This window comes from Thalassophryne amazonica, chromosome 12, assembly GCF_902500255.1.
Source record: "Thalassophryne amazonica chromosome 12, fThaAma1.1, whole genome shotgun sequence".
In the NCBI taxonomy this organism is placed as follows: domain Eukaryota; kingdom Metazoa; phylum Chordata; class Actinopteri; order Batrachoidiformes; family Batrachoididae; genus Thalassophryne; species Thalassophryne amazonica.
The window spans coordinates 6,301,105-6,325,461 of NC_047114.1; the positions used below are offsets into that span (position 1 = coordinate 6,301,105).

Sequence of the window (24,357 nt, forward strand, 5' to 3'; positions counted from 1 at the left end):
AAGTCATTTCAAATGGCAACTTTCTGGCTTTAAGAAATCAAGAAAAAAAAATTGTGGCAGTCAGTAACAGTTACTTTTTTAGACCAAGCAGAGGGGAAAAAAAAAAAATATGAACTCAATTCTGAGAATAAATAATAAATAATGGAATCACCCTGTAAACTTTCATCCCCAAAACTAACACCTGCATCAAATCAGATCTGCTCGTTAGTCTGCATCTAAAAAGGAGTGATCACACCTTGGAGAGCTGTTGCACCAAGTGGACTCACATGAATCATGGCTCTAACACGAAAGATGTCAATTGAAACAAAGGAGAGGATTATCAAACTCTTAAAAGAGGGTAAATCATCATGCAATGTTGGAAAAGCTGTTGGATGTTCACAGTCAGCTGTGTCTAAACTCTGGACCAAATACAAACATGGGAAGGTTGTTAAAGGCAAACATACTGGTAGACCAAGGAAGACATCAAAGCGTCAAGACAGAAAACTTAAAGCAATGTGTCTCAAAAATCAAAAATGCACAACAAATGAGGAACGAATGGGAGGAAACTCGAGTCAACGTCTTTGACCGAACTGTAAGAAACCACCTAAAGGAAATGGGATTTACATACAGAAAAGCTAAATGAAAGCCATCATTAACACCTAAACAGAAAAAAACAACGTTACAATGGGCTAAGGAAATGCAATCGTGGACTGTGGATGACTGGATGAAAGTCATATTCAGTGATGAATCGCGAATCTGCATTGGGCAAGGTGATGATGCTGGAACTTTTGTTTGGTGCCGTTCCAATGAGATTTATAAAGATGACTGCCTGAAGAGAACATGTAAATTTCCACAGTCATTGATGATATGGGGCTGCATGTCAGGTAAAGGCACTGGGGAGATGGCTGTCATTACATCATCAATAAATGCACAAGTTTATGTTGATATTTTGGACAATTGAAAGGATGTTTGGGGATGATTAAATCATTTTTCAAAATGATAATGCATCTTGCCATAGAGCAAAAACTGCAAAAACATTCCTTGCAAAAAGACACATAGGGTCAATGTCAATGAGCAGATCTGATTTGATGCAGGTGTTAATTTGGGGGATGAAAATTTACAGGGTGATTCCATAATTTTTTCCTCAGAATTGAGTGATTCCATATTTTTTTCCTCTGCTTGGTCTAAAAAAGTAACTGTTACTGACTGCCACAATCTTTTTTTCTTGATTTCTTATAGTGTTTCTTAAAGCCAGAAAGTTGCCATTTGAAATGACTTTAGTTTTGTGTCATGTCTGTGATCTGCTTTTTTTCTACAAAATTAAACAACTGAATGAACATCCTCTGAGGCCGGTGATTCCATAATTTTTGGCAGGGGTTGTACATCACACTGACAAAGTGAGGAACCTTGGGGTAATTTTTGATCCTTCGTTGTCCTTTGACCTCCACATTAGAAATATTACGAGGACTGCTTTCTTCCACCTGCGAAATATAGCGAAGATTCGTCCCATCCTGTATATGGCTGATGCTGAGACCCTGATCCATGCATTTATTTTGAGCGCCTTGGGGCAACTGTTTGTTGTGATTTGGCACTATATAAGAAAAAAGTTGATTGATTGATTGATTTATCTCTTCTAGACTGGACTATTGCAATTTTCTATTTTCTGGTTTACCACAGTCTAGCATTAGGGGTCTCCAATTGGTTCAAAATGCTGCAGCCAGACTTTTGACACGAAGCAGAAAGTTCGACCACATTACACCCATTTTGGCGTCTCTTCACTGGCTTCCTGTCCCAGTGAGATCAGATTTTAAGGTTCTGCTACTAACCTATAAAATTATTCATGGACTGGCACCTCCCTACCTAGCTGACCTAATTAAACCTTACGTACCGGCCTGCGCTTTACGTTCTCAGGGTGCAGGACTACTTTGTGTCCTTAAGGTAAATAAGAAGTCTGCGGGTCACAGAGCTTTCTCTTATTGTGCCCCTGTTCTGTAGAATGATCTCCCTGCGTCAATAAAGCAGTCAGATTCTGTGGAGACTTTCAAGTCCAGACTTAAGATGCACTTATTTTCCCTTTCATCTGGCTAGCATAGTGGTACAGTTTTATTTCATGCTTTTTACTCTTAATTCATTTTATTAGTAATTGGAGCGTGCCGCAGCCTCAACTTTACCTAAATTCTGGGTCTTTTAGTGAAGTTTAGGGCTAGTGGCCGGCGATCACCTTAGTATTTCTCTGTTTTTCTTGTTGTTTAATGCTGACAAATTATACAGTATTTCTTGTCTTTCTGATGCTTGATTCTGTTTTTTCTCTCTGTTTAAGGTGCAGCTCCATCCAGAAATGGGAGTTGTGTTCGTGTTGGCGATCCAACTGTCCTGTGCGCCAATAGCATTTTTTGTATATTCGTCCGTGAATTGTTCTGTAATTTATGTTTTGTAGCGTAGCCCAAGCAGACGGTCACCCCTTTGAGTCTGGTCTGCTTGAGGTTTCTTCCTCAGAGGGAGTTTTTCCTTACCACTGTTGCTCTGGGGGTTGGTAAGGTTAGACCTTACCTGTGTGAAGTGCTTTGAGGCAACGCTGTTGTGATTTGGTGCTATATAAATGAAAATAAGTTGAAGTTGAACAACCATTCTGTTGTTTATAGTAGTTGATAGAGAATGAGGAATGCATTTTAAAAAAAAAACTCAGGAAATATTTCTGGTGAAGTATGTACTCCAAGAACATTTGTAAGCTTCAGTACATCGATTTAATAAATGAAACTTCGTTAATGATTCTGAGGCGGTGTAACCAGTGACTGTAATTTTATGTTAACATTAAAAACAGCCGTATGGTCCTTTAATTTTACAATCAAAATGTTTGTCCTCAGAGTGAACAAATGTCACATTAATTGCATGTTATTGGTTATAAACTCTGCTGTCACACACACATGAACCTGCATCATCATCATCATATCACAAATATCACCGGGGGCGCTTACATGATGGAAAATTTTGCAAAACCCATCAGAAGTATTTTTTGGCTCGATGATAGCTCTGCAGATAACCCGCGACATAAATCCAATACACCTTCAGTCCAGGTGAACTTAAAAAAAAAAAAAAGGGGGGGGGGGTGATAAAAGTCACAATTGAGACCTCATGGACTCTAACCACACAGGGACCCATCAAAGGACGCGCTGTGATTGGCTGTTTCCTTGGTAACCACCGACTGGGGTCGGCACTGCTCTGCTGGAGGGCTTCGGCCCCAAAATATTAAAAGATTATTAACTGAGTGTGACATCTGTTCGGGAAAATACTAGAGCAAGGTGTAAGTACAGACAGAACTTTAGCGAGGTCCGTGTAAAAAAAAAAAAAAAAAACCAAGATGATGTCATCGTACAGGCCGGGCAACTGGGGTTTATTATTATATAGCTATTCTATATAAACACACAAACTTGCGGTATCACCCGAATATGAAAGCTGCTGACTGTTTTGGGCTCATAGTCAGACCTGTATGCTTCAGCTCCATGAAGAACTTGCTAACAGATGGTCCAGTCATTAGCTGGTAAGCTTTTAATCTGTGTGCTTTTCAATGCTGTTTAGATATTTATGGAATATGTTCATGTCCGACTTTGGTTTTAGCTTCCTGGTTTGTAACGCATGTGATACACGTTCCGGACCAAGTGTCATGGCAACCGGTCTCATACAGGAAAATATCCGACCGGAAATCAGCCAATCAGGGCGCGTAGCATCGCAGCCATATAATAATTGTGATTATTGCTGTCTCAAATCTGGGGGGGGGGGGGGGGGGGGGGCTTCTGTTCCAGCAACTAAAATACAAGCGTTTAGTCCTTTTTGTTTTCTGTCTTTGTAAGTTGAATTTATTTGTCAAGCCAAATAATTAATTTGTAAGTTTACCTTTAGTACTTTAGTGCCCCAACTCCAAAAAAGCTGATTAGTCTTGTTAAAAGGAACCTTAATTTCAGAAATCTAAATCTTTCAGATATTTTAAAGTTAGAACTACACATAAAAAATAAATATTTTTATCTGTAAAAACTAAATTCTTCATTTGTCTCGTGTGTTTTTTGTTTAGGTTTTTTTTTCCTGTCGCATCACATCAGCAGTTAAAGTGGAAACGTGTGAGCGTGAAAAATCGGAACGCGACTCAGCTTAATGGGTTCGACTTCAAAGTGCTTCAGAAAATATTAAATATAAGTTAGACTAAAATGTTACTACATCATCAGGAGTGCTCATATTTATTAACTCTGGTTATAGATTTGTAGAATACCTTACTCTGGTTAGATTAGGTTTATAAATATCTTTCTTTCAGTGATTAATCTCTTCTAAAAGTGTCGTGCCTTTATCAGTCAGGTTCAACTTACACATTAAAAGTACCAACGTTTATCAGACGCGCTCGCTTTGCAAGTCGTCGAGTCGCCGTCTCACGGCGGCGACATCAGATGGTCGAAGCGTTGTTCTCTTTGGACTGAGGTCGGGTCACGTGTTCCAGCTGGCCCAAGTCGGACACGTCATAGCTGGTCTTGTACTTGGCGAGGATTTTCATTAGTGGGCGGAGCTTCAGCCACCACTGCTCCTTTGGGATCCTGTGGCTGGAGACATGAGAGCATGTCATAAATACATCACGTCTGTCTGAAGGTGATTTTTCCTGATGTCACGCGTTTATTTATAGGATCACAACTTTCACAAACTGATTCCAGATTCACTTCCACAGTTTTCTTTTTAAATAAGAAATGGCGATTTTAGATTTGTGACTACATGAAAAATAACTCGTATGTTGGTGGCTTGAGTTCAGAAGCACAATTGATATTAAATGGGCCGTGACTTTTTAAACTTGAACAAAGCAGCAGCAACTGGCATCCCGTGTAGAGAATAAAGCAACACTCCCTCTGTGCTCGCAGCTTTTTTTGTCCTGTTATTTTCTGTCCGTCTTGAGTTTTGTGCAGGTAAGTCCCACCCTCTGAACCCGCTGCTCCTCCCTCATTTATAAAGAGACAACCGATATTTGTTTTTTATTAGTTTGAGAGGTTGTGCAACTTATACTCTTATGTGACTTGTATACCAAAAAAAGGGTATTTGTTATTAACAATAATAATTACAATGACTATGTTGAATTTTACCAGAAATCAAAGAACTAAACAAAATAAACTTGAATAATTAAAGAATAAATGCCAATAACAAAATGTACACTCTCACAATGTCTTCAGAAGTGCCTTAATACTTCATGGCATAGGTTCAACAAGTTGTTGGAAACACTCCTCAGGGATGTTGGTCCATAGTGACATGATGGCATCATGCAGTCGCCCATTCAACCAGTCTGCCCGTTCTCCTCTGACATCAACAAGGCATTTTCATCCACACAACTGCTGCTCACTGGATATCGTCTCTTTTTTTGGACTGTTCTCTGTCAACCCTAGAGATGGTTGTGGGTCAAAATCCCAGTAGATCAGTAGTTTCTGAAATACTCAGACCAGCAACCATGCCGTGTTAAAGGTCACTTAAATCCACTTTCTTTCTCATTCTGATGCTCATTTGAACTTCAGCAAGTCCTCTTCACCATGTCTGGATGCCTAAATGCATGAAGTTGCTGCCATGTGATTGGCTGATTTGTGTTAACAAGCAACTGAACAGGTGTACCTAATAAAGTGGCCATTAAGTGCAAATATACACGTGTGTGTATATATGTTTTATATGTTAGGTTAAAAAAAATAAATTCTTACCCAAAGTCGGTCTCGTCGCGGAGCTGTGCCACGGGCTGAAAGACCAAAGCTCTGCGACGCATCCCCAGCAGACAAGCGCTGTCCTCAGACTTCGTGAACACCGTCCCTGTAAGGTAAACAACAGCGCGTCACGGCTGCATACATCGCCACGGTGACGCGCGATGTCGTTAGGGTTACCTCCACTGCAGGACTCTCCGAGCGTACGTGTGATCCACTGCACAGCTTTCGCTGCTATTTTGGTGCTGAAGTTTCGGTCAAACGGGGACGGAGCTCCGCCCTTTGAAGAACGAATTTTTAAATTAGTGTTTAATGTTCTGCGGGAGCAGGGACTAGTGCATGCTGGGAAACCACAGAGGAAGATGGTTAAAAGGTGCATTTGTTTTTTTAGGTGACGCTAAAATACCAAATGCATTTTTGTGTTCTGGGTGTTTGTGTTTCCATGGTGTGTGTGTGTGCGCGTGACCTGCTGCATGTGACCCAGGACGTTCTTCCTGCAGTCGAACACGCCCCGCCCCTCCTCAGCGTAAAGCTGGTACATGAAGTTGGTTGTGAAGTTCTCGTTGCAGTTCTCATTCCTATTAAAAAAAAAAAAGTCACATGAACACCTAGAAAAGACTTTGACCTCTTTGTTGTAGTTTTGAAAAATGACAGTTTATTGTCTTTGTCTAGTTTATTGTCTGATCAATTAAGAACGAGTTGAACGATGTGAGTGCGATCATCAGCAGACACACGACATCAGCTACACAAACAGTCGACTGTCCCACTTCCACAGCTGCAGGTGCACGATGCTGCAGTGACTAAAATAACCACAAGAATCCACAGAGGAAAAAAAAAAAAACAGCCTGAAGGTGACTCGTTATCGCCGACTTCTCTGCATAATTAACAATACGATCAATAAAATACCAAATAATTGCACTTAAAAAGTACAGGAGTATTTTCATGCTACTTTGTTCATATTCTGAGCATGTACGTACACACACACACACACACACAGGTTAACAGTTTGTGGTAAAGTGATCGAAGCAGCGTCTGAAGCACAGCTTCGGGTCTCACCGCAGCACGAGGCCTCTCTGGATGCTCGTCTTCATCTTCTGCGTAAGATGTTCCACGTTGGCCTGAAAGCGGAGACAAAGTGAGCGTTAAGCGACTGTAACCTGCAGGATGCAGCCACCAATCACACGCCCCCATCACGTCAGCGCACCTAAAGAGCATCGCCACCAGGGGGCGGCACCGCTGCAGAGAGATGATTTATTCTACTGCTGCCTGAGTGAATAAAACTTCTCAGAAGTTACTTCAACTAGATTTAACGTTGATCTGGAACCAGATCTGTTCCCGACAAGATATTTATTTATTTTTGGACTTATTGGCAAAAATGTAAAAAACAAACAAAAAAAAAAGCTCCACCAGCAGATTATTACTTACAGGACTGTAAACTGCTGTCACTCCAAAAACAAGAATAAACACACACATATATATATATATATATATATATATATATATATATATATATATATATACACACACAAACAACAAGAAGACAAATCCTAATTTGAATCAGTCCTTTTTTAAATTCAATGAATTTATATAATCAGGAAAAATGCCGATTAATCTAACAAAGTGTACAACAATCAGAAGATTCACACAAAGAGATGGGACCATTTTTGGGTGGTTTAAAACTATCCACAAAAGATGTGCCCATCACGAGGCTCAAGGCTCTCTGGGCTCCTCAGAGTCTTCGGTCATGTGCGTCTCCGGCAGTGGCGTGCATAGCTGACCAAAAAGTTAGCTTCGATAACAGATAATCAGCGAACTGAAAAGTTATCTTTTATAAAGTTAAACCGATAAACCACACAAAAATTTATCGTAAGCTACAGCTAACCAATAACTTTCAGTATTGTCTCTGGTACACTTGCAACTACTAACAAGCTGATTTTGAGTTTTAACACCACGATCACTTCTGGTAGCACCAAAGGTGACTACAGACCCAAACAATGAGTCAGCATTTCTGTCTTTGAGCGTCCTGCCCCCTGCTGGAAGCTCCTGTTTACTACAGAGCTTGCAGCAGAGCAGCAGTTGAGAGGAGCAGTGAATCTCAACTCTCTATTCAATAACAGTGTCGCCATGAGGCAGAGGTCTTGGAAAATAAACAGTGCTGACTTATGGTTTTGAGTTATAAATAAAATTAATACAGATATAATAACTCCATTAATGTCAATTCTGTCATGTGTACAAAGTTAAAATATAAAATATATCTTTTAATTTAAAATAATGCACTAATTCTGAAGTTTTGTAACATACACAGACAGATGCCAAAGGGATTATGGGTAAATGAGCCTCCGCTAACACTGATTGGTTGACTCATTCATTCTATGTAAAAACCAACACGTTAATTTGAGGTGTGTCTTGGTATTTACATATAAATCTGCTTTTGTAAAATATGCCTTTATTTATAAAAAAAAAAAAGCCAAAAGTTCAAGTTGTGATTTGATAACTGTCTGATATAACTGGGGCCAAAATAAATAGAACACTGCCATCTACTGTTGTCCAGATGGTCATACTTCCATGCAGTGACGGCGCCAGGAAATTTTTGTTGGGGGTGCTGGGGTAAAAATTGGAGGAGCTCCACAAAATGTCGTCGAAATGAACAATATATAGTAAATTGCTTTATAAATACCAAGGTATATGTTTTAGTCACCCGTGCTCCTCTAAAATGTGGTATCAATGCACACACACATCACTTAGAATGATTGCAAGTTCAGTAAACTTGCACATAGGTAGAAATAAAGATAAGTGAAGTTTTAAGAGTGGCCATAATAAATATTTAGGAAACCTAAATTTTTGGAGTATGGAGTTAAATTGTCTCATTAATACTTGCAAGTGCACAGAAGGTGATTTACAAATATCCTTTGGTTTGTACACGTGCTTTGTGATCCACAAACACAAAATTCTGATTTGTAACTTGTGTGTGGGTTTTTACAAATAAATGTTTATTTGCAAAACTGAAAATTTTGTTTGTGAAGGGTGATTCAGTATTGGTGGATCACCGAACACACACATTCATCACTTTGCTCAGTTACGCAATATTGAGATGTTCTCAGCACAAAACTGCAGTTGAGATCCACAAATGTCAGTCGCTGTTCACATTATTGGCAGAATTATTGGGGGGGCTGAGGGGCGCCGCCACTGCTTCCATGAACACTACTGGCCAGTAAATGCCAGTTGTTTTTGCCAAAACAAAATTCCAGATAATCCGTGTCTGCTACATTTAAAATGCATGGAATTTAATAAATGCAAACTGAATTTCAGACATATATATATTACTGTGGAACAAAGATGACAGACAGTGTTTGACATAAGCAGGACTCTTAAAGAGCAAACAGAAATCAATTGCAGTGATTCCAATTGAAAATAATGGAGAAGCAGCCTGAGCTGCATCTGGCATTTTTACATAAAACAAATACAATAACATCGATAAACACAGAGAGAGTTTTAGGCACAATATACAAAGAGTTTAATGCTGTTGTCTGTGTGGAGCCTGATCAGAGCATCTCAAATGCATTTCTACACTAAAACATTCAAAATCTGTGCATTACTTTAAAACTAAAACATATATCTGATATTTTCACTTTATAAAACTTCAGACGTGACGTTAATTTACATAACTTGTTCAAAATTAGTTTGGTCAACTGTTTCTTGAGATATCAAGTGAAAATGGGTGGACAGAGATGTTGATTGCTATACCCCCTCCCGTACTTCATACCAGGGGAATAAAACCAGGCAAACACCGTGAGGACTGTGCAGGATATACTGTAGACCAATCGCCCTTTTAAAACTGGATTTCAAGTTGTTAGCTAAAATACTAGTGCAATGTTTGGAGAAGGTTTTGCCGTACATCATCAAGGACGACCAAACAAAATTTATCAAACGCCAAAATCTCAGTCACAATGTCAGAAGGCTTTTAATTATTATTGATTTGTCATATTAAAAATGTTGATAGTATTGGTATTTCATTAGACGCAGAAAAGGCCTTTGACCGTGTTGAGTGGCCGTGCATGTTTTGCGTAAATTCGGTTTGGGAGACAACTTTATTAAATGGGTCAAACTCCTGTACACTAACCCCTCAGTGTCCATCGTCACTGATGTGGTCAAGCAGCTTCCAGCGTCACTGTTCAATACGGCACAGTTGTACCCCCACCCTTAGTCCTTCTCTTTCCGCTCTCGTGGTGGAACCTTCAGCAGAGACCATGAGGCAGGACTCAGCCATTAAGGGTACTGATACAGGAAGCACTCAACACAAAATTTCTCTTTATGCTGATGATAGTTTAAGTATCAGATGCAATGCCTCTGACCAAGAACAGTCAGACTCAAACCCACATGTTCCATATTTTCCAGAGCACAAGTTGAAGATTTTGATTTATTTATTTTTAATTATCAGATACAGTATCAGATTAAATGTTATGATTTTACATATCAGAACCTCTGATCTTCATTCCACATGTTGTTGATGTAATATCTCACTTTGGAACTTTCTCAAGTTAGAAAATTTACTTTTCTAAATCTTTAGCGATGCCCCTGAGATGCTTTAGACACATTACCAGCTCCCTAAATCCTTTTCATTGGTCCTTGTCAGGTTTTTTATTTTGGGCTATTCATATTACTCCAATGTTTCATCAAATATTCAAAGCTAATGTTAACTCCCTCCAAGAATCTATCAGAAAACAACTAGACAGACGGGCTTCACATCCCCTCTCACTGCTCAGTAGAGTATAATTAAGATGACTGTTAACTGTGTTAAAGATTTTGTATATATGTTATCACTGTTAAACATTTGTACATTTGTCTTCTTTCTCATGAGAACGGTGTTGTGCTGTTTTGCACTTCACCCTGAGAATGTATGTGTTATTCAACCTTGTTTTAGCTTTGTCTTCTTTCTCATGAGAACGGTGTTGTGCTGTTTTGCACCTGTCTTAACGCAATCCTGAGAATTCAATTTTGTTTTAGCACTCTGGGGTCAATCTGAGCTGGGAATGAAGGGCTGGATGTACTTATTATTATAATATAACTTTGTTTTCGCAGCCTCTAACGACTGGGAGTAAGAGAACGTTTTGACTGTTGTGATGTGGTGCTTAGTGTGAAGGAGTGTGAAGGACAGGACACTTCAGGCAGATGCAGAACAGCTGATAACTGCAACAGACGAACGAGATGTGCTGACCTGTGTAAAAGAAAGTGTTCTTCCTTACAGCTGCACTTATTGACGTATGCGTTTATGTTACGGGAAGAAACTTGTCTTGCGTCATCACCCCCACCCTTAGGACAAGTTTTTTGTTTATGTGATGAGGGCGTCTCTTAATAAAAAGAGCGGAAAAGCAGGCCAGACTTTAGTGTAGCCTTGGTGTACAGCCTGACTGCACTCCGCGCGTAAAATTTGACTTTCTGTCTCACTGGTGTTTCTTGACTCTGTCTTGTTAAAGGTTTTAAAAATGTTTGGAGGAGAAAATACCCAACAAACTGCTGGTTAACTTTATATGGAACAAAAGAAAACAAAAGCTAAAGATATCAAAACTGCAACTTCCTTGTTCAAATGGAGGTCTGGATGTCCCAAATATTAAATGGTATCAACCCCATTGAGGTTCATAGCAGAAGGGATCAAAGGTGATCCCGCCTCTGTGTGGTTGGGCCTGGAGAGGTCTCGAACCCCCGACTCCTTATTGGCTCTTAAATCTGTAATACTTTAGTGGGTTATGACACAAGAAGATCTAGTTTGACCTCCGTGGTCATCCTGATCCAGGATACTGTATTTTCCAGAGTACAAGTCACATTTTTTTTAGTAGTTTGAGAGGTTCTGTAACTTATAGTCCTGGTGTCACTATTTTGAACTTTTCCTCGTGTCAGGCTCCAGATAAAATGGGTGTGTGTTTTGTGCCAAATAAATTCAGTTCATTCCTTCATTTAAAACTAATCTATCACGGTGATATGACAACAGAAATAAGTCAAGTATTTAAGTCTGTTTTTAAAAACACTGATCAGGTGTGAACACTGTCTTTCTGTCGTCACATCACCCTGATATGTGAAAGTTGTTTTCCGCGCTGCTAACAGAGTCTAGCTAGTTTGTGCAGACTAACGCCAAAGTAATAAATGCTATCATCTTCTAGCTCGCGACATTAAAAGTGCACATTAAGTCATGAAATGATGGTTAACTTTAATGCACCACATCCATCTAAAGAGCAGCTTTCTTTTTCCTACGTAATATTGTACAGGAGTGTCTGCCCCCTGCTGGGAGCTTAGTGGATGCTGAATTAAATGATCCAAACAGCTGTGTTTGTAGTTTGTTTGCTTCCAGAACCATGTGTATGTCATGTACTCATCGCGGCACTCAGCCCTGCTAACAATTTAAGCTAGCAACGTGATACGCTCTACATGGACAAATTTGAGACGACATACAACAGAATGGGAGAGTAACACCAGAATTTTAAAAATGGATAGAATGTGCGGCTGGGGATGGTGCCTAAATGTTTGGTCTATCCTGCAATATTAGTCATGGCAAACTTGAAACACGGTTCTGGAATGTTTTGCTCCGGAGTCTGTATCAGCAGACATCAGGTACTCAGCTAAATGAGGCCTCCATATGCCACCAACCAATGTCTGCCCTCTGGTGCTGAAACATAATAAAACACAGGATTTTTTTTTTTCTACTTAAAGATTTCAGACAGCGCCCCCCTCTGGATGCTTGTTCAGAATCTAAACATCCTGCTTCCACAAAGTTTAAATTAGTTTCTTGCTTGGAATAAAAAATGGATTCAGGAAGTTATTTTAGAATGCGTCGTTGCTGCACGGCGCAGGTTTTTTTTTTTTTTTTTTTTTTTTTTTTTTTTTAAGCGTGCGCTGTTAACAGCAGCAGCACAACGCCGTCGTCTCTCTGATGACCTGAACTGATCAGCTCTGTCAGTCATGCAGCTGAGGAGTTATTAATAAGTCGCTTAAAGCGCACGCCGCCTTAATCTGGATCATGTGACCTGATCTGTTTGAACAGAAGCACCAAAAAAAAAAAAAAAAAAACTTATTAGAATACAAACAAAAAGGTCACAGTTTAGAAAAATTGCAGACAACCAAACTTTCATTTTAACAATAAATCAGCACTGAAAACAAAAAAAGAAGAAAAAAAATTATTTTCTCACCTGAATTTTTTTACAAAGTCCTCATTGAGATGAGAACAAATTAAAACATGATCTAAAATAAGAATATATTAAAATAAAAACTTGCAGGTTTTCAATAAAACTAAATCATCATTTTTACAGCCAGCAGGTTTCTCTGAAAAAAAAAAAAAAAAAAAAAACATAACAGGCTTTTTAACACTTCACTTTTTAAAGGGTTTTTTTTTTTTTTTAGAGCTTATTGAAATCAAACACATAAAAACTCAAGAGTGTGTATAGCTTTTTTATAGTTTTTTTTGTTGTTGTTTTTTTACAGTAACTACTCAATATGGAAACGTGATGCTTTAGTCACCATAAATTTACAGAATTAAAAAAAGTTTTGTTAAGTTTTGGGAGATTAAATGTAAAATGCTACAATAGCTTCTGGCATATGAGCATAAACATAGGAAACAGCATGTGACCTTTTGACCTTTTAAAATAGGTCAAGGTTAACAGTAATGTTAGTCATTTTTATTTAGTCAGTTAAAGCCCCTTTCACACCGTGCGTCATTATGACGCAACGTGGAAGCAACTCAGTGCCGAGACGATGCAGCTCGGCGCCACAACAGCGTGAGGGGCGCAAAGGAGGAAGCAAGTCGGCGCAGAAAAATTAAACCTATTTAATTTTTTTGGTGTCCTATACCTGACGCAGAACTGAGGTGGTTCCAGCGCAAGTCGGGGCAAAGAGGCGTAACTCGGGGCAAAGAGGCGTTACCTGTGTGACTCGGAAGCCAATTTATGATTCCTGCTGTGTTCCATTGTTCCCACAGTATAAGTCACGCAAGATTGTTTTTATACCGTGTACTCAATGCAGTAAAAATGACACGTTCAAAAAAAAAAAAAAAAAAAAGAACAGAAAAAAAATGTTGATTGCAGCTCAGCTCCTCTCTGTGTGGAGCTGTCTGGTGAAGAGACACACTGAGAAGCAGCTGCAGCTTCTTCTCTCACAAATGTGTTTAACCACATGTGATGCGTGTGCACGCTGACATCCGCAAGATGGCTTATAAATTACTCCAGAGGTGTTATCGGATTCCAAAAACAGCGTTTTTAGTTTTAGAAGTGTTTATTTCTAGCTAGCTTTTACATAATATATGAGAAACGTGTTGGATTCACACAGAAATGCAGCAGTTTGGGAGCGAATTACACCAGAGAGACCAGCCAGTGACATCACGGTGCCTCTCTACTCTGATTGGCTGTCATCGTGTCGTTCCCGGAATCCACCCACCCCCCCCCAAAGGAAAAAAAAACAGATTTGCATGAGTCATGTTGTCAGCTGTATGAGCATAAAAATAGGAAACAGAACGTGACATTTTGACCTCTTACAATAGGTCAAGGTTAACCATCTTTGAACTTGTCCAAGGTCTGAGTCCCAAGAATGTTTGCTGTGAATTTGAAGACTGTGGCAGTAACAGGACTGGAGTTATGCTGAGCAGACAGACAGACGGACAGATGTAAGACCCAGACAGACAGATGTAAGACCTTTGCAGTACCCAATGACCATATTTTCACCTCAGGTAAAAATAATAACTAATAATTCCAGGGCTCACCTGCAGGTCCCGGATGCTGAACGGCTCCTCGTAGATGTAGACTGTGTCGGCGCCAGCAGCCAGCCCGCCCACAGTGGCGAGGTAGCCACAGAAGCCCCCCATGGTCTCGATGATGAAGACCCGCCTCTTGGTGCCGCTGGCCGACTGCTTGATGCGGTCACATGTCTGATTGATTACAGCGTTACTGAGCAAATGGTTCAAACTCATCACCACAGAAATGTTGTTTTTGTCAAACATTTTGTCACTAATAAGACATTTGTTGTTTTTAAATAAATAGTATTTTCTCCTGACATCATTTGCATACCAGGTGGACGGCATTTGAGAAATGATGATTTTGAGGTTTCACACTGTACATTAATTACATTAAACTATGTTCCATTTTAAATACACATGAAGGGTAAATATTATTAGATTGTGTGTTTAGCATGACAGAGTTATAGCAAGAAAAATGTCTGTCCGGTTACATCAACTGTACATGTTTAATACTACGAAAGGCCACCAGGGGCAGTATTGCACTGTTAAAAAAGAACGTGTCAGTTTGTCTTTTTCACTGAGAAGCACCAAACTGTTTTTCTTTTATCAGCTTATACGGCAGCAGAGATCCATGTTGCATAACAAAAATAATATGAGGAAATACTGATTTTATATATTTAATGGCTGCCGTTGCGTCTTACTGTGTTTATGCTGCAGTGGTTTTATTTTCCATCAACAGCAGTTTTTTTTCCTCCTCGTTATACAAAACAAATAAAAGCTTCGGCCCACACTTTGAGGTTAAGCTGTTCACCTTCCCAACAAACATTTCACAGCATCTTCACCCTCTTCGGCGGTTCTTACCGACACGATGGCGTTGAGGGCCGTGTCGGCGCCGATGCTGAGGTCGGTGCCCGGCACGTTGTTGCTAATGGTGGCAGGCAGCATACACATCGGGATACAAAACTCCTTGTAGTCGTCCCGAGCTACATACAGCTGCAGCAGAGACTCCAAGGCCTGATGGAGACCAGAAGATGGGCTTAGACCACCAGGGGGCACTCTGCATTCCTCAGAGGCGTACACAGTGCTGCATCCTTTATTTTCAATTAACACAAGAATCCTAACATATATATTAAAAAAGTGCTGTTAAGTTTATTTAAATGTACATATTCTTAAAAGTTTTTTTTTTAACTGACTGATTTGAGGATTTTACGTGACGGCTTCCTGTTTGCTCAGAATCTCCTCAAAAATCAGTTCAGCAGAATGTGAGTTCTGGAATTTCTTTAAAGGGTTTTTTTCCTTATAATTAAACATAATGAAATTTAATAACAGACTAATAAAAGATGGAACATTATTACACACCGTAATTAACACATAAATGTGTTAAATTTGACAACAGATTTAATTGTTTTTACTTTATGCTTTGGTCAAAATGTTAATTTATAGATAAAAGTCACGTAACTAAATAATTATTGTGACCATCTGATTCTTTCTGACATAAACTGCATTAGAACACTTTTGCATGTGTTAAAAACTTTTTCATTTTTTTGTGAGGAAATTTGATGCACTTTTAGAATGTGAATTTAAAGACGGCTGTCAAACATTTAGTTCCAACTGCTTCGACTCGTCTCCGTGACATCAGCCTCTGGGGCTTTAAAAGCCGACAGTGGACATGTGAGAGGGACAGATTTCTCCAAGAAACGGGCAGACATGGGGTCAAATACTTTGCATTGTATTTAAATACAAATACTTTAGATTTTCAAATTCCAAATACAAATACAAATACTTTTTATGAACTATAAACAACAAATCAACACAAAAACGGATAAACCGGTGACAATTTATTGTGAAAATAGCATGACCAAATACTATTAATAAAGTAAAGGAATTAATGTTTTATCACAAAATCACTATTATAATATCACAGGCAATAATCCAACTATCACAATCTATATTCAACACGGTGTCACAGAGACTCCCAAGTTTGAAAAGTATTTGAAAAAGTATTTGTAAAAGTATTTGGAAATATTTGGGATCGGCGATGTATTTGAAATACAAATACAAATATTTTGAATTCAAAATCAGAAAATACAAATACTCTGTCAGCAGAGAGGATGGAGTTGGGGGGGGGGGGCTGACTGCTGGCACGCTGTGCAGTCAGACTGTCTCACTGTCTCTGTATGTCGCCATTAAAATGGTCAAACACTGTGATTATACGAACTTAAATTCCATAGTTTAGCTGATGTACATAATGTACAGGGCTGCGGGACAGAAGAGCTGCTCTTTTCAAACACAGTGGGACACACAGGTAAAGTCTGGCTGTGTGGACGTCCAGCAAGAAAACACCTTTTCTGCTGCCTTCTTTTTTTCAACTTGTGACTGACTGTCTGGACTCAGATGGGATATTGTGACCTGAAGAATTTTCTCATCAAACACGAGTGGTCGACTGCTCACATTCAAAGCCAGAAAGGACGACTTTCTTCCCTGGCAGTGATCTCCACTCAGACAGAGACTTTAAAACTGAAGGAAGATAAGGAACACTTACAAACAACTCATTGATGCTTTTGTTCAGAAGGAGCGGCACATGTGGACTTCCTTTATAAGTAAAGGTAAGACCATAATAACGTTTTTTAATTAAATGTGCTTTTTTGTGTGCTACAGTTTCTATGTGTAAAGAATGCTGATATGAGATTTTAAACATAACCCATTAACTGCTGTCAATCAAACAGTGAATAAACTACTCTGTGGGGTTCATATGTTTGTAAATCTGATTGTGATGAAGTCAGTGCCTCACCAGCCATCAACCTCACCGCACGTCACTGTGCTCAAGGGGTGTGCAAAACAACTGGCACAGGTTCTGACAGATGTTTTTAGCATCTCCCTGGGACAAGCAGTTGTCCCTTTGTGCTTCAAAACATCAGCCATCATCTCATCTCCCCGGTGCCCAAAAGACCCTCCATCACCACCCTTAAGGATTACCACCCTGTAGCCCGCACTTCCAAAATCAGGAAGTGCTTTGAAAGACTAATTAAAGAGTACATCAACCTCCATTTTACCTCCCACATTTGACCCAATACCGTTTGCGTACCCACCAAACCGGTCTGCTGAGGACGCTATAGTCACTGCTCTCCACCTGACTGTGGAACATCTGGAGGGGAGAAATGCATGGGTCCAGATGTTGCTGGTTGATTTTAGGTCTGTGTTTAACACCATAATCCCGCAGCATCTGACTGACAAACTGGGCCCACTGGGACTCAACAACCGCCTGCTAAATTGGATACTGGACTTTTTGACAAACAGGCCTCAGTTTGTGCACAAAGCTAACAGCCTCATGACCCACAAAAATCACATCATCAAATATGATGACACAACCGTAGTGGGGCTCATCCAGATGGAGGATGACCTGCACTACAGGGAGGAGGTGAGACTCTTCACTGATGTGCAGCAATCATAATTCCTGGGGGTTCATGTCTCTGACAACCTGAACTGGTCTCTGTACATATCCTCTCTGGTTAAAAAGGCCAACAAGCATCTGCACTTTCTCCACAGGTTAAAGAGTGCCCACCTGAGTCCGGCTGTCCTCACTTCCTTCTATAGAGGAAAAACAGAGAGTGTACTACCAGTAGTATCTCTCTGTGGCATGAAAGCAGCAGAAAGGAAGGCACTGTGGAGGGTCATGAGGGCAGCAGAGAAAACTAGTAGGGCCAGGCTACCAACCATTGACAAACTGGCAGAACAGCGCTGCTTGTCCAGGGCAAGAAAGATAATCAGTGACACTTCACATCCCTTTAACAAACTCTTTTACCCCCTGCCCTCAGGTAGACGGTACCGTAGTCTGAGGTGCAAAACATGCAGATTCAGGGACAGCTTTTACCCAACCGCCATAAGACAGTTAAATATAAATCGATAAAAAGAACTCTGCAACACAGAATGTAGGACATAGAATACACTGTAGCATCTGGTAGTAACTTTATCCTTGTAGCATCTTCATATGTGCAATATCCTGTGTCCTTTATTTATTTATTGTATGCTGTGTATATACTAGGCTTGTGGAGAATAATCGATATGAATAGGTATCTAGATACAAATGTGCGCGATGCGATTGCATCAATTTGTTCAGTGTGCATCGATTCAATTGACAGGTTGAATCGTGTTGCATCGCTCACTGCCTGCTTGCATCGATTTTTCCGAGGCACACTGAATGCACCATGGACAGTTTTTTGAGGGTGTTTATCAAGAAAAAGCTTGAAGCTTGAAGCAACGATGCAGTGCTTTGACTTGCTGTTCGCTGGTTCTCTGCTTTGCTGGTTTTCAGAAGCGGTGAGTCCACTCGTGTGGACTTACCAGACCCCCCCCCCGCCTTTTTAAGCATTTCTCTTTCTTTGCTTCTCACATGCCTGGAAAATCTCCTCCCCATCTACCCATGTCCTTTAAGTCCTTCAGACTTTTTCAGTAAAATTGTTCTTGGGAGCATGACTAAAACCTTTCAGCTTCTGGAGGAACTCTGCCCCCCATACTCCCCACCTTTTTAAGCATCTTTCTTTTTTGCTTTTCAGCTGACCCCCCAATTACAGCCCTCTTAACCCCCTGCCACTTTAAGCATTTTTTTTTATGTAGATATAAATTAATATTCAAAGTTTTCAGCTAGTTGACAGTAGGGCTGTACAATATGGCCAAATTATTGTATCTAAAAATTGTCATATAAATTGTCATGTAAATGTCACTTATATACATGCTGTCCATATTACTGAGCCGCTTAGGTGGGTAGGGAGAGTTCCCATGGGATAAAAAAAGCTTTTCAACCAACCATCCCAGGTGCTCAAGACCAGACACCTAAGATGTGCTCATGTCAGGGGGCCTTAAGTAAACTGTATTATTATAATGCTTAATTTTTAAAAGTACAATAGTAACGTTCAGATCCCTCAGTTGTTTCCACTGAGAAAATGCCGCACCAATGTTGACTCTCATCTGACCTCTTGGTTCATTCCGAGCCCTTTTCATCGCAGCCTTTTCTGCCTCTGGCTTTCTATTGGGGTGAGCTGTTAAACGTAACGGTGGAAGTGGTAGTTTCGGCTGTATTCCCTCTGCCATTGTACCGAAGTGAACTTCTTCGGTGAAACAAGATGAGTGTGCACGTGCGGAGGAGGGAGGGACAGAGGGGGGCATTGAGCCTTTGTGACACAAGCAGGAAGCTCTATTCTCTCTCTCTTTTTTTTTTTTAAGATACTTATGTGTATCTTAGTAAACACTAGTAGAGTTCTACCTTAGATTTGGAATGTATAATAGAAGATATACCTTACTGAATTTTCATATCAATGTGATACATGATATAACTAAGATTTGACACAAAGTGCAGCAACAGTGAAAATTAAACATTCTTAAACAAAACAGTAATAATACCACACTCATCATAAGGTTACGATACTGTGTCCTCCAAAAGTATTGGAACACTTGGAATTTCACACATTTGAATTTGTTTATGCCATTTTAAATACAAGAAATACCAAAAAAAAAAAATAAAGAAAGAATTAAAATTTATAAAATGATCTTCCTCAAACTCAAACTGAAAGCAGATCTCTAAAACTTGATAAAACCTATAAGTAATAATCAGTTTTATTCCCAGTTTTCTTTAGACAAGTCAGGGGATGGAAACATGAACAATATGTCTTGGACTTTATTTACATCAATTATGAAGAAATACAAAAGTTTCTTTCACCAAAACATCAAATCTAGTCTTTCATCTCAAATGTACTTTCTGTCAAATTGTAGCTGAACTTTCAGGTCTTCTTTTTAAGAAAATCCTCCTCTACACCACTTCATCAGGAAGCTGGATTTTAAAATTTTAGTTAATTTATATCAAGTTGTAGAGATTTGCTTTCAGTGTAAGTTAAGGAAGATAATTTTAGAAAAAAAATGTATTTGAAATGGAATATACAAATTAAAATGTGTGAAATACCAAGTGTTCCAATACTTTTGAGGACAATTGAGAAACACTGAGAAGCAGCATCTTACTTTTTATACAGTAGTGTTCAGAATAATAGTAAAATAGAAAAATAGTAAAAAGATTAATCCAGGTTTTGAGTATATTTCTTATTGTTACATGGGAAACAAGGTACCAGTAGATTCAGTAGATTCTCACAAATCCAACAAGACCAAGCATTCATGATATGCACACTCTTAAGGCTATGAAATTGGTCTATTAGTAAAAAAAAAAAAGTAGAAAAAGGGGGTGTTCACAATAATAGTAGCATCTGCTGTTGACGCTACAAACTCAAAACTATTATGTTCAAACTGCTTTTTTAGCAATCCTGTGAATCACTAAACTAGTATTTAGTTGTATAACCACAGTTTTTCATGATTTCTTCACATCTGCGAGGCATTAATTTTGTTGGTTTGGAACCAAGATTTTGCTCGTTTACTAGTGTGCTTGGAGTCATTGTCTTGTTGAAACACCCATTTCAAGGGCATGTCCTCTTCAGCATAAGGCAACATGACCTCTTCAAGTATTTTGACATATTCAAACTGATCCATGATACCTGGTATGCGATATATAGGCCCAACACCATAGTAGGAGAAACATGCCCATATCATGATGCTATCATGATGCCACCACGCTTCACTGTCTTCACTGTGAACTGTGGCTTGAATTCAGAGTTTGGGGGTAAAACTTTACTAATGTTTGACATCGGCACGTTTTAATGGTTCAAATCTGTACAACAGATGTGTGACTCGTAATTTTATTCATGAAGAACAAAAATACATGTTGCAGTATTATTGTCAAATGATTCAAGCCTCTGCAAAAGAATAAACTGTTTTTAAAAAGAATAATACACGAACAAAAGCAGTTTTAAATACAGACAAAGTGGAATGCATTGATAAAACACACCACAGGTCAAGGCTGAATAATCAAAGTTAATATTTTACTTTCTTTTATTCAGTTCTCAGGAAGACCACAGAAAAAAATCCATCCATCCATCCATTTTCTTCCGCTTTATCCGGAGTCGGGTCGCGGGGGCAGCAGCTCAAGCAAAGCCGCCCAGACCTCCTGATCCACACACACCTCCCCCAGCTCCTCCGGGGGAACCCCAAGGCGTTCCCAAGCCAGCCGAGAGATGTAGTCCCTCCAGCGTGTCCTGGGTCTTCCCCGGGGCCTCCTCCCAGTGGGACGTGCCCGGAACACCTCTCCAGCGAGGCATCCAGGGGGGCATCCGGAAAAGATGCCCGAGCTACCTCAACTGTGGCTCGGGCATTGTAGAGACCGTCGTGAGACAGGTTAGTTTTACCCTACTGATGATGTGTTGTTTCAATAGTAATCCTGCTCAGTACGAGAGGAACCGCAGATTCAGACATTTGGTGTATGTGCTTGGCTGAGGAGCCAATGGTGCGAAGCTACCATCTGTGGGATTATGAGTGAACACCTCTAAGTCAGAATCCTGCCTAGATGAAGTGATACCGAAGCGCCGTGAATTTTCGGTTGGCCCCTGATAGCTCGGCCTCCCCCCCGGTGAGAAAAGCCGCTTGTGACTGGACTGGGGCACGGCCGGATATGCGGCCGCCTCTCTCCTCCCACGCAACTCATGTTTGTCGAGAACCTGGTGCTAAATCACTTGCAGATGACCTCGTCTGCAAGTGAATGCAAGCTGGGCCTCCCCCCCCAGGGGGGAGGCCGAGCTATCAGGGGCCAACCAAAAATCCACGGCGCTTCAGTATCGCTTCATCTAGGCAGGATTCTGACTTAGAGGCATTCAGTCATAATCCCACAGATGGTAGCTTCACACCATTGGCTCCTCAGCCATGCACATACACCAAATGTCTAAATCTGCGGTTCCTCTCCTACTGAGCAGGATTACTATTGAAACAACACATCATCAGTAGGGTAAAACTAACCTGGCCTCCCCGATCTGAACCCAAGTGGTGTTCAGTTGTTGGACTTCTGTGCTAGTCACAGTTTGTCCATCATGAACACCATGTTCAAGCACAAGGGTGTCCATAAGTGCACGTGGCACCAGGACACCCTGAGCCGGAGGTCGATGATCGACTTTGTAGTCGTATCATCTGACCTTCGGCCACGTATCTCGGACACTCGAGTGAAGAGAGGGGCAGAGCTGTCGACTGATCACCACCTGGTGGTGAGTTGGATCCGCTGGGAGGGTAGTAAGCCGGTCAGACCTGGCAGGCCCAAACGTATCATGAGGGTCTGCTGGGAATGACTGGCGGAACCCTCTGTTAGCGAGGTCTTCAACTCCCACCTCCGGGAGAGCTTCTCCCAGATCCCGGGGGAGGTTGGAGACATGGAGTCCGAGTGGACCATGTTCTCCACCTCCATTGTCGATGCGGCTGCTCGTAGCTGTGGTCGCAAGGTCTCTGGTGCCTGTCGCGGCGGCAATCCCCGAACCTGGTGGTGGACACCGGAAGTAAGGGATGCCGTCAAGCTGAAGAAGGAGTCCTACTTATCTTTGTTGGTAGGTGGGACCCCAGAGGCAGCTGACAGGTACCGGCAGGCCAAGCGTGCCGCAGCCCGTGCGATCGCAGAGGCCAAAACTCGGGTCTGGGAGGAGTTCGGGGAGGCTATGTAGGAGGACTATCGGTCGGCCTCGAAGAGATTCTGGCAAACTGTCCGACACCTCAGGAGGTGGAAGCAGCTCTAACCAGCACTGTTTACGGTGCGGGTGGGGAGCTGTTGACCCTGACTGGGGATGTTGTCGGGCAGTGGAAGGAGTACTTCGAGGATCTCCTCAATCCCATCGTCACGTCTTCCGAAGAGGAAGCAGAGACTGGGGACTCGGAGGCGGACTCATCCATTACCCAGGCCGAAGTCAATGAGGTGGTTAGAAAGCTCATCGGTGGAAAGGCTCCTGGGGTGGATGAAATCCGTCCTGAGTACCTTAAGTCTCTGGATGTTGTGGGGCTGTCTTGGCTGACACACCTCTGCAACATCACGTGGCAATCGGGGACAGTGCCTCTGGATTGGCAGACCGGGGTGTTGGTCCCTCTATTTAAGAAGGGGGACCGGAGGATGTGTTCCAACTATAGGGGGATCACACTCTTTAGCCTCCCCGGTAAGGTCTATTCCAACCACAGAAAAAATAAATAGTGTAAATATTTAAAGCCTGGAGCCGTGAGGTCCAGCAAACATTTGCTGTATGTGAGGGTTTTTTTTAATTTCTTGATACAATATGTTGTAATATTGAGTGTGGAGTGGCGTTACGTACCTCAAACCCACCGATAAGCAGCAGTGCGTTGATGTTATAGATCCTCATCTGTTCAGCAATTTCATCAAGATGTCTGGCCGGAAGAGTTCTAGAACAAGTGTAAATTTGAAATGTTCATTTAGATTTCAAATTTACACAAAGTGATTTACGATATGAGTTCAACAGATTTAATTTTAAGTTTTAAAACCTTTTAGTTAAGTGCAGTGGTGGGCACAATTCCACTAATACGCTAACCGCTAAATAGCGAAGCTAACGTTTTCATTCGCGGATTAGTTTTTCAGCTAGCTTTGAAAACCATCAGTCAACCAATTAGCTTATGCTAAATTTAGTTCCACTAGCTTTCAGTCTGCTAACATTTTTTTGCTGGCAAAAACGTTTGTAAAAGCTAAAATCAAACGTGTTAGTTCCTGTTTTTTCTGTGTCTGCAACAGTCAGGCCAGCGGCCCCCTTGTGCTGGGGCAGGGTGGGCCAGCTGCCACAAACAAGTGTCATTTAATTTTCAGACAACACCACAGACGGTGGCAGAAGACATCAGACGCAAGGCACTTTTCACTTATGGTCACAACATAACTTCACCTGCTAAACCAACATGTACTACAATAACAATAAAAAACAAACAAAGCCCAAACTCCCATGATGCATTGCAGCAGCACAACAATTCAGGAACGGCTCACCCGTGTTGTGTTTAATGTGACTGGTAAAATCTACACCTCATCAATTTTGTCTTTATATAAAAATACATCAATAA

General features: G+C 40.8%; 1 protein-coding gene across 2 annotated transcripts in view; it reads right to left on the reverse strand.

The window, feature by feature from the left end:
• Positions 1-4,055: 4,055 nt before the first annotated feature.
• LOC117521064 (ATP-dependent 6-phosphofructokinase, platelet type-like) overlaps positions 4,056-24,357 on the reverse strand; it is a 93,962-nt gene continuing 73,660 nt past the window's right edge. For both annotated transcript variants that reach the window (XM_034182381.1, XM_034182382.1), the window contains exons 15-22: positions 23,610-23,697; positions 15,262-15,414; positions 14,428-14,592; positions 6,744-6,805; positions 6,154-6,265; positions 5,868-5,967; positions 5,691-5,796; positions 4,056-4,562 (exon numbers count right to left, since the gene is read on the reverse strand). In XM_034182381.1, the coding sequence (XP_034038272.1) occupies positions 4,409-4,562; positions 5,691-5,796; positions 5,868-5,967; positions 6,154-6,265; positions 6,744-6,805; positions 14,428-14,592; positions 15,262-15,414; positions 23,610-23,697 (940 nt within the window). In that variant the 3' untranslated portion in view covers positions 4,056-4,408. The remainder of the gene's footprint in view (positions 4,563-5,690; positions 5,797-5,867; positions 5,968-6,153; positions 6,266-6,743; positions 6,806-14,427; positions 14,593-15,261; positions 15,415-23,609; positions 23,698-24,357) is intronic.